Here is an 11069-nt window from a genome sequence, read left to right as displayed (position 1 = left end):
AGGAAATACTGGGTAAATTTGAATCTAGGTAGCCCCTCATTTACTGATATTTATTTTTTTTTTCTTTATTTTTAGAAAATTTTAAATACGTCAAAAACCTTACAATTTAGTCGTATGCTTCTGTAATAAAACTTCCCTTTACTTTTCTTTCTAGAATCCGGAAATCGATTGATATATAAGGTGTTCCATTACAAAAAAACACAACTTTGATGTATAAACTTTTTGGGGCACATTGCATAATACAGAACTCTATATATTTTTAAAAATGCGCTATTTATTCGGAGTTAGTAATTCCAAATAATTTATGTATTTCCCAAACTAAAAAGTTAAATTTATATATTATAATCAATGAGTTATTCTACACCAATAAAACGTCTTTAATTCATGCTCATTAACTAATATTAACGCTCAAGACAGCTGTTTATGACGTAGGTTTCTAGTTCAACTAATCCAACCGTCTATACACATATTTCCTTTAGTCAATTAATTCAAATCGATTTGAGCGCGAAGAGCAGCCACGACCTGCAACGCTGCTCGCAATTTCTTTCCACTAGCCGTGTGTAGTCCGTACCTGCGGCTAAGAAGAAGAATTTTCTCATTCTTATTTTGACAGCATTCTCGAGATACAGCAGCAACTGGTTTTTAGGTTTGAGGCAAGGTCACGGCAGGACCTTAGTGCCAATTCTGCCACCTCCCTGGTTAGTGGAGCACGCTGCGTGCGGATCGTGTTGTTGAATCTCGTGTTTACTGATGCAGAAGAAGAAATAGGGACGAGATGCTTCTTCCCGGAAGCGTTACCGACAGGTTTCAAGGGACGTATCCTCAAGTACTAGCGGCCATATCAGGTAGGTCATTTAATACCATTTTTTATTGCAATAAGAAAATTACAAAAATATTACTGCACAGGGTGTCCCATTTGTTTTATGAGGTTTCTCGTTTATGAGTAGATATACAAAGATGCGGTTTTCACATCACTGTGCTACTTTTTTGTGAAACTAAAGATGCTACACACATATTTCTTCTAGCCCCCTTATTTCCTGATATATGTATATGTAATATCATATATTCGTATCCTATAACTTATCAAAAATACGATAACTATGCTCCGTAGATTTTTTCACGTAGAATCCAGTATCGCAACTAGTTTTTCGCTGAGAGCGGTCATCATTGGCGTAACTACAGGGGTGCGCGGGGGGTGTGTGCCGGCCGGGCCCACCCCAGGTTCTGCTAGCACCCCCAGAGAAATCCTGTATTATGACTCTTGGCTTCGTATTAATTTTGCATTTTTTTTTTATTTTTGCAAATAATTATTTGCATGTGATGCATTAAAAAAATGGCGTTTTCTAGTTTTATTTAGTTGATATTATTTTGTTGTGTTCAAAAATGTGTTAATTTTGATTTTTTTTTTAGAAAATTTGTAGGTATTTAAGTAATCTACGGGATCACGGTTTGATAACCAAGTATATGAAATTTATTGATAGAGAAATTCATGTAAACGTTTTATTCAAAAAATGTGCTTTTTAAAATTATTTTTCATTAAAAAAAAACCAAAAGCTCTAGCCCTCCCCCGCCTGAGCTCAACCCCCCCCCTCGAAGCCCACCCCAGGATAAATTGCTGGTTACGCTAATGGCGGTCATTTTGATGGAAAATGAAACATGACATAATTTTTTTTTTAAGTGGAATATATGTATATACTTTTTTATATTATTTGTCTCATTATGAGCTTTCCAAATGTATACTCTAGTCTATACTTATCTTCATAAATAAGGTAAAAAAACGCATTATTTAACTTTTTACTTAAATCAACCTATTTTAATAGATCCGTTTCGTTGTCGTAATAAACTGCATGGAAAACGAACTTGTGCAGCTTTTAGCTAACGCCCCTGTCAATCAGAGATAATTTTGATGCACTTGCGCACTAATTCTACACGCAGAAACTAGCGTGGAATAGTCAATAACCAAAATTTGACGTTGAATTTTGATTGTTTTGACCTGCAGCTTATGCTAAAAGTAAAATAATGACTTTTTTTCCTAATTTAGGAAAATAAGTATCGAGTTAAGTATACTTTTGGGAGGTTTATAAAAAGACAAATAAAATAACAGAATAATATACATAGTATTCCATTAAAAAAATAAGTTTGGGTCATATTTCAAAAATGACAGCTCCCAGCAAAATCTAGTTAAACTCTATGGGACTAAGTTTTCAACTTTTCGATAAGTTATAAGAGAACCGAGATAGAAGGGCGTCGAAAAATACAACATTTTCAAATTTGACCTGTATTTCAGGCACTAAGAAGGTTAGGACAAATCTCTTTGTATCATCCTAAGTTTAATAAAAGAGTGGTAAAGAGATGGAAACCCCGCATCTTTGTAATTCTACTCATAAACAAGAAACCATGCAAAATACACGAAAATGGGACATCCTGTACAAAGTGTCCCATTTTTGTATGTTTTATGGGTTTGGGGATTCTCCTTTTTCAAAAATATTTTCACATTAAGAGGTATATCTGGAGTTATACTTCGAAAAATAGCCACATTTCTTTCTTTCGTGTTTTCGGTATTTCGACAGTAATTGGTGGAGTTTTGTAAACACTATCTTAACATATCCCCATAAGAAAGTCCTGACAAATAAATCAAGAGCATTTAAGTATTCTATTAAATGGTAAATGCCCAAACTACATTTAAAAATTATTAATTGAATCATATTAATACTCTCTAAAAATAATTATTCTACAGGGTCCGGCAATAGTGCGTCGGGTATCTGTAGCTCCTAGAATAAAACACTTGAGAATTTTGTTTAAGTGCAAACCTAAAGTATGTGTGAGAATTCGGAATGTGTGATTTCCGGAAAATATTTTAATTTCTATAGGGTGGCTCAAAAAGGTATGAGTGGATCTGGATGATTTTTTTTAAATGGAACACCCTGTATATTATTGCATTTTTGGCTTCGTTTCAGATCACTTTACATAATCCTAAGATATGAGTAAATCTATTTCGATAGTGTCAGAGATATTTAAAAATAAATCAAAAATATATATTTTTCAACCCTTCTTAAAAATATATTAAAAATACAAGAACTGTTCTGAAATCAAAACCATATTAGATATTTACTTTAGATGGTATGTTCTTACTTTGCTATAAATATGGTAATCGTAAATCATACAGGATGTTCAATATTTTACGCCAAACTTTCAAAAATATAAAATAATTTTTCGTCGTTTTTTTAAACGGAACACCCTGTATTTTATTTTTGTGTTTGATGGAGAATTAAAAAATGAACATTTTTTGTATTTAAAGTATTTCAAAATTTTTAATAGTTTTTCGGATACACACAGTATTATTTCATAGGGCGCTTTCACTGGTAAAACACGAGAAAAAAATCAACGGGTTGGCTTTGATCAAAATTTACTATGGAAAATGCCATATGAAATACAAAACCGGGAATATCTGCGAAACCGTTGTATCTGCGAAATACTCTAAATGCAAAAAATGTTCATTTTTTAATTCTCCATCTACTGAAAAAATAATTTACAGGGTGTTCCATTTAAAAAAAAAACAAAGAAAAATTATTTTATATTTTAGTAAGTTTGGCGTAGAATTTTGAACATCCTGTATGATTTACGACTTCCATATTTATAGCAAAGTAAGGACAGACAATCTAAAGTAAATATCTAATATAGTTTTGATTTCAGAACAGTTCTTGTATTATGAATATTTTTTTAAAAAAGGCTGAAAAATATATAATTTTTATTTATTTATTAATATCTCTGAAATTATCGAAATATATTTTACTTATGTCTTAGGATTATGTAAGTGATGTTAAGTGATCTGAAAGGAAGCCAAAAATGCGAATAAACAAAATATAAATAAACAAAATAAAAATATACAGGGTGTTCCATTTAAAAAAAATCATCCCGATCCACTGACACTTTTTTGAGCCACCCTATAGAAGTTAAAATATTTTCCTGAAATACATCCCAGTACATACTTTAGGTTTGCACTTAAACAAAATTCTCAAGTTTTTTATTCTAAGAGCTACAGATGCCCGACGCACTATTGTCGGACCCTGTATAAGATATTATGTTTCTATTTTCGCTAAATTTATAAGATATTTTTTTCCGTTCAACCCTGAAATGTAATAATATTTATTTTACCGAAATAAGAAAATTATTAAAATCTTACTGTACAGAGTGTCCAATTTTTGTGTGGTTTGTGGGTTTTATCATTTATGATTAGAGACAAAATATGAAACGGTTTTCACATCACTATTCCACATCACTATTCCATCTTTTATGGAACTAAAGATGCTATAATATGTTAGTTTTCGAAATATAGGGTGAAATCATAAACATTGCGTTTTTTGCCCCCTTCGTTTAATTGGATAATAAAAGGAATAGTATAATTTAATCAACGTGAAAATTTGTCTGTTGGTGTTTCCCTCGGTGTTTCCATGCTGGTTTCCGTGTGTTAAATTATTGCTCAAGTGCATCAAAAGTTTCAGCAACTCTGATGCATCTTGTCTAAAAGCTGCACTATAAATTCAAATTCAAATTCAAATTTCTTTATTAGACCCCATTAAGTTTTACAGAATAATATTAGTATTAATAAATGTGTGTCTAAAGGGATCGCACCGCGATTAAAAAACCGATACAATGGCACAAAGTGCCAGAGTGGTGCGACCCGAAATACAAAATAGAAATAAATTAAATTATAAAAATAAACAGAATTAAAAAAATTAAAATTATATGAAAAAGTGAAAATATAATTTTATCAGGGATGAGTGGAGATAAGCAGAGAGGCATAATGAAACAATGTAAAAACCGGAACAGCGACCAATGAGAACAAGATCTCACAAATCAGTCGAAGAAATTATAATATTTACGAATTTAGTAAATTATTTTTAATTTGTTTTTTATAATCTGTAAAGGATTGAAATTTAAAGTTATTAGAAATATTATTCCACAAATGTGGCGCTATGAAACTGAAAGATTTTTGGAAGTTAGCTGTTCGGTGTTGAGGAATTTTAAAATAATGCACTTGTCTAGTCGAATGATCATGGTCAACGTAGTGAAACAATGAGAACAAATAGGGAGGCTGCTCTGTAGTTAAAATTCGACAAATGAATGTCATTAAATGAAATTGTCGTCTGTTAGTCATGGATAAAATAGATAAATTTTTAAGATGTGGCGTTATATGATCTCTAAAAGGAATATTAAAAGAAAACCGTAGACACGAGTTTTGAGGTACCTTTTTAGTGCATTTATTAAGATAACACGATGAAAAAACAAAATTTTATCTCGTTAAATTAAGTAAAATAAATAATACGCTTTTATATAAAATATATTTAAAATATATATTTTTTTAATTATACAGGGTGGCGCACCTCATTCGCCTCGGTTGATTATACGAAAACGGAAAAATGTAGAAACAAAATATTTTATGGGTATATGTGTGGAGGCAATGTGTACAATTTAAAATTATTTTTATTTATAAAAACTGTGTTATTTCAAATGCAACACCCTATATTTTTTTAAATAAATCGAAGCAGATTGAAATGCTTTCTCAAACTATATTAAAGTTTCCTATACCTATCTATTTCATATTCTAAATAAAAACGATTTTTAAATTAAATGGCAATCAAGATGGCTGATATCGCCATGGCAATTTTCTAGTGACAGTTAGTAAAAAAGTAGTTTTCAAAATCGAAATTAGTTTATAGACTTTATTTAAATTTATACCAGTTTACTATTATTTAATTTACCTACAATAGTTTAATAAATAATATTTATTAATATATATTTATTATTCTATCAAGAAAAACGAAGAAGTATTTCTTTGTTTTATTTTACGATAACTTGTAGATATATCGATTTTCTATAAAAGAGTCAATTACGACAAATTCAATTTCTTCACTTCCAACGATAGGTTTCTGCCTAATAGGTTTTTTTATAAACTACACTACCAACTCTGCGAAATAGGAAATAGGACAAGTTGCTTTTCAAAGGAACACTTATCAGGAAGATTCCTATTTGGATATCTTTGAGCATAAACTCTTGAGGCCAAGAAATAATTCTTCTCACAAAATAAAATCACTAGTAACATATCCATTCGTTCCGCCATCGCCAGCAGATACGGCTTTATTTTTCTTCATAAAATAAAGAATACTTACTTATTAAACTATTGTGGGTAAATTTTAGTAAACTGTTTAGATAATAATGTCCATAAACTAATGTCGATTTTGAAGATAGTTACTAACTGTCACTAGAAAATTGCCATGGCGAAACCAGCCATCTTGATTGCCATTTTATTTAAAAATCGCTTTTTATTCAACATCTGAGATAGATAGGTATAGGAAACAATAATATAGTTTGAAAGATCATTTGAATCTGCTTCGATTTATTTAAAAAAATACAGCGTGTTGTATTTGAAATAACAAAGTTTTTATGTAAAATAAATCCTTAAAATAGATCACCAATTTTTGATACCCCTGTATAAATTTAAGGAAGCAATGACATTTTTCAGTAAAGTTTATTTCTTTACCTTTAAACTCAGCACAAGAATTAATTCTGAAAAGTAATGTACAGGGTGTTAATAATCTATTCTTTTGCAGCGTGCATATTTATATATCTTTAAATATCTCAAAAACAAAAGATTTTAAACATATTTAACCCTTATAATAAATGCCTTTTTTGGGGCCCAAGAATCCAAAAATAAAATATCGGGTGTTCCATAAGAAAAAATATAACTTTGGTATGGATCTTAGTTCTGAGATACCCAGTATGTTTCAAAATAATTTTAAATTGTGCACATTGCCTCCCCACATATACCTATAAAATATTTTGCTTCTACATCTTTCCGCTTTCGTATAATCCACCGAGGCGAATGAGGTGCGCCACCCAGTATATTCATCTTTATTTTTATATGTAGTGGTCAGCCAACTGAAGTTTGGTATTATAATAGTAGTACCAAATTAGTATAATAACTTATTAACACATACATACTTTAAAACTCTTTCCAGCTCTTAAAGGCCTTACTTGAAACATATCTTAATATTTTTTAGATATCTGGTAGATAACTACAATTAATTGTTTTAATACGATCCATTCAATTTCCTGCTAATTACCTATCAAAAATTTTCAGTGTAAAAATGCGATTTGTGATATCATATTTTGAAGTGATGTATAAACACTCACAATAAAATTTTAAGAAAACACCATATGGAAAAATTCTATATGCAAAACCCCCATTATTAAGAAATATAATCAGCACTTATTTTGTACACCCTGTATAATACTATAGTTTACTATTAATTCAAATATTACAGCCTAATTTTTTATCTTCATATTCTCAATTGGATATCCATTTAAACGACACTGTTTAAAAATATTGACTTGTTTTATGTTCTGATCGATCTGAGTCGTTAAGCATACCTCCAAGGGTAGTAAGTAATCCACAATACACCAAAATACATGATTAAAACTGCAATTTTAAAAGTAAAATGTTTTGGTGTATTTTGGTGAATATATACTGTTTTTTTTCTCAGGTAAGATTTCGACAGACGATGACAGAAGAAAAGCAGATGACGTCTCATACCAATCTATTTATTTTACTAAAAAAGTTTCTAATAATTTTTAAGTTATCTATGGATGGGTTTAAATATAAATCCGTCATGCGTCGTGTTTGGTTGTTTTTAACCAGTTTTATTGGTTTATTTAAAAAATGACAGATCGTATTTCAATTTTATTGGTTTGACGGAACGATGAACGACAAACGGACGCCGATGCGTATGAACTCGCCTTTAGATTTTTGTCATTTTTGACGCTTGTCAAAGTCTTGCCAAATTATAGGTTAGAATTTTGTGTCAACTTTTGTTAAATACCCTGCGTTTTGGAAGATGATGCATTTTGATTCGTATTATTACGTGTGTTTTGTGTCTTTTGAAGTCAAGTGGAGGAAAAATCGAGTGAAAATTAACTGTAGATCCTGAGCACAGTTTATGGTTTATACTCGCTGCTCAGGTAGAAAGTTTTATACACCAATGAAGTTGCCATCGATAAGGTTTGTATACCATTTCGTCGTAGATAAGTGCATCTCGTATATGGTAGAAGGATCAAAGTAAACACATACTAAAAACTGGAGCAGCTGTAAAATATCGACATCACACGATAGGTAAATAATGGATTTTAGTACTGCAGAAAAATAATGTCAAAAGGTACTGGTTTAAAAAAATGAAGATTAAAGTTAATTAATCAACCTTTAAGGTATAAAATTTGGTAGGTGTTATTATTAATAAAATAGTTTGTTTTATTTACCTATGTTGTTTTATTTATTCCTGTGGAATATTACAAATTTGTATTTGTACATAAGTTATATTGATAAATATAATCATAAATGCGGGTAGTTTCATAAAGCTTGAAAGTAAATAATAGTTCTTTTTCATATTTTTTGGTATGTAGTGTCTTGTTTTGTTTGTTTTGTATTAACACATACCGCTTTTTATTAAATAAAAAATAACTCGATTACATTTTTTCAGTTTTATACAGTTTTTTTCACAATATTTTGAAGTAATCACTTGTCATCTTGTCAATCAAATTTTAAATATATCCTGCTATGCGTTCCAGTTGTACCAACTTATTTCTTTGTAAAATAAAATAAACTACTTTGAAATTAAAATGACAGACACATCTATCACTGTCAAGGATCTTCTCGTTGGACAGACTATAGTTTTATTCTCATATTGTAACACCAAAGTTCCAAATCCCAATTGTAATATTTAACCCAAGTAATACCGTATGATCGAATAAAAACGGCGTCAGCGATGGCTATGAAATGAAAATCGCTGTCATTTTATATGTAAAATTATATGGGAAATGTCATCGATCGTCATTTTATAGCTATCGCTGACGCCGTTTTTATTCGATCATACGGTATTTAAGCCCAAGATAACTAATTACAGATATCCTTGTTTAAGGCAGATATTACACCCTAGAAATGTTAGGATATAATGATTAATTTTATACAGAGAATTAATTATTATCAATAATATCTACAATATTTTAATATAATATGCATTAATTTGAAGTAAATGTAACCATTCATGTAATATAAAACCATATACATCATACCAACATTGCGTTGTTTATTTAAAAATATGGATCTAATTAAAATTGTTTTAAAAGAATCAACATAAACAATTTCTTGGATGATTTTGTTTAGTAAGCTAATTTATCAAACTAATATTGTATTAGATTAAAATATTTGTGACAAATTAAAATATAAAACATTAGAATACAGGGTGTCCTCGTATTCCATAAATACAGGGTGGCGCACCTCATTCGCCTCGGTTGATTATACGAAAACGGAAAGATATAGAAACAAAATATTTTATGGGTATATGTGGGAAGGCAATGTGCATAATTTAAAATTATTTTGAAATGTACAGGGTATGTCAGAACTAAGATCCATATCAAAGTTATATTTTTTCTTATGGAACACCCGGTATTTTATTTAATTTTTGGATTCTTGGACATAAAATAAGGCATTTATTATAAGGGTTTAATATGTCTAAAAGCTTTGGTTTTTGAGGTATTTAAAGATATTTAAATATGCATGCTATAATATAAAGGTTTGTCAACACCTTGTACATTACTTTTCAGAATTAATTCTGGTACTGACTTTCAAGCCAGAGAAATAAACTTAACTAAAAACATTGTTTGCTTCATTAAAAGTATACAGGGGTATCAAAAATTGCTGGTTTCTCTTGACTATTTATTTTACATAAAAACTTTGTTATTTCAAATGCAATACTATGTATTTTTTTAAATAAGTCGAAGCAGATTTAAATGCTCTTTCAAACTATATTAGAGTTTCAGCCAGATAGGTACATCTGGCCCAGATTTTGAATAAAAAGCGATTTTTCAATAAAATTGTAATCAATATGGCTGGTGTCGGCATGGCAATTTTCTTGCGACACTTAGTAGCTATTTTAAAATCGACATTGGTTTATGGACTTTATTTAAATTTATAACAGGTTATTGTTTTTTGGTTTGGTTTAATTTACCTACATTAATATTAATAAGTAAGTATTTATTATTTTATCAAGAAAAATGAAGCAGTATCTGCTGGCGGAAGGAATGCATATGTTACTAGTGATTTTATTTTGTGAGGACAATAATTGCTTGTTAGCCTGAATAGTTTATGCTCAAAGATATCTAAATAGGAATCTTCCTGATAAGCGTTCCTTTGAAAAACTACATTTCCTATTTTGCAGAGCTGATGAAAAACCTATTAGGCAGAAGTCTGTCGTTGGAAGTGAAGAAAACGAATTTGCCTTAATTGGTTCTTTTATAGCAAATCCAATTTATCTATAGTGTGACCAACGGATCTGTAGCTACGGGGCATCGGCAGGGGAACGCAGTTGTAAACAAAACACGCCCAATTTCATTCATAAAATAGGCATGGGCGTACGGTGTTTTATGAAAATAATGTGTATCATAAATATAATATTCAGATTAATAATTTTTTCAAAAAACTTTATGCTGTTTGAATCGTTACTGTTGAATTAGCAGATAAACACTAAAAGCTTTTATTAAAGCTCCCTTAAATATTTTGAATCATTTTATTATTATGTGTTGTTAATATAATAGAAGAAAATTACAGCTGGTGGTTGGAACCTTTGGTCTTACACAGCAAAATAAAACACAAAATCAGTACAATACACCAAAACACTTTTAATTTTACACTGGACGCACGTTTCGCTAACCATGTCTGCCATCAGCAGATGATCAAGACTGAATCTTGAGATATATTTATTTATATATCTGTACTAACTATATTTTTTTCTATAATACATAATTTTAGATATAACTATTTCCAGCAAAAAAATCTTAAAAATAGTTAACTTTGGAAGCGCAAACAAAAACATAATTTTACTCACCAGTAGATCCAATATTGCCTATTACACCAGATATGGTATCGCTCCGCCAGCACTTTTTAAAGGTTAGGCCATTGTCGACCCATATGTTTCATCCAAATAGATAATACTTGGCTATATTTTCGAATTTCGCGT

General features: G+C 30.1%; 1 protein-coding gene across 1 annotated transcript in view; it reads left to right on the top strand.

Annotated features, from left to right (window-relative positions):
- The first annotated feature begins 511 nt into the window (after window positions 1-511).
- The window catches only part of LOC115891777 (facilitated trehalose transporter Tret1-like), a 50193-nt gene continuing 39635 nt past the window's right edge, over window positions 512-11069 (top strand). The window contains exon 1 of the mRNA XM_030912336.1: window positions 512-845. Coding sequence (XP_030768196.1) covers window positions 776-845 — 70 coding nt within the window. The 5' untranslated portion in view covers window positions 512-775. The remainder of the gene's footprint in view (window positions 846-11069) is intronic.

The sequence above is a fragment of the Sitophilus oryzae genome, unplaced genomic scaffold (genome assembly GCF_002938485.1).
Source record: "Sitophilus oryzae breed Bouriz unplaced genomic scaffold, Soryzae_2.0 scaffold_1198_pilon_pilon, whole genome shotgun sequence".
NCBI lineage: Eukaryota > Metazoa > Arthropoda > Insecta > Coleoptera > Curculionidae > Sitophilus > Sitophilus oryzae.
This window is presented reverse-complemented; position numbering and strand designations above follow the sequence as displayed.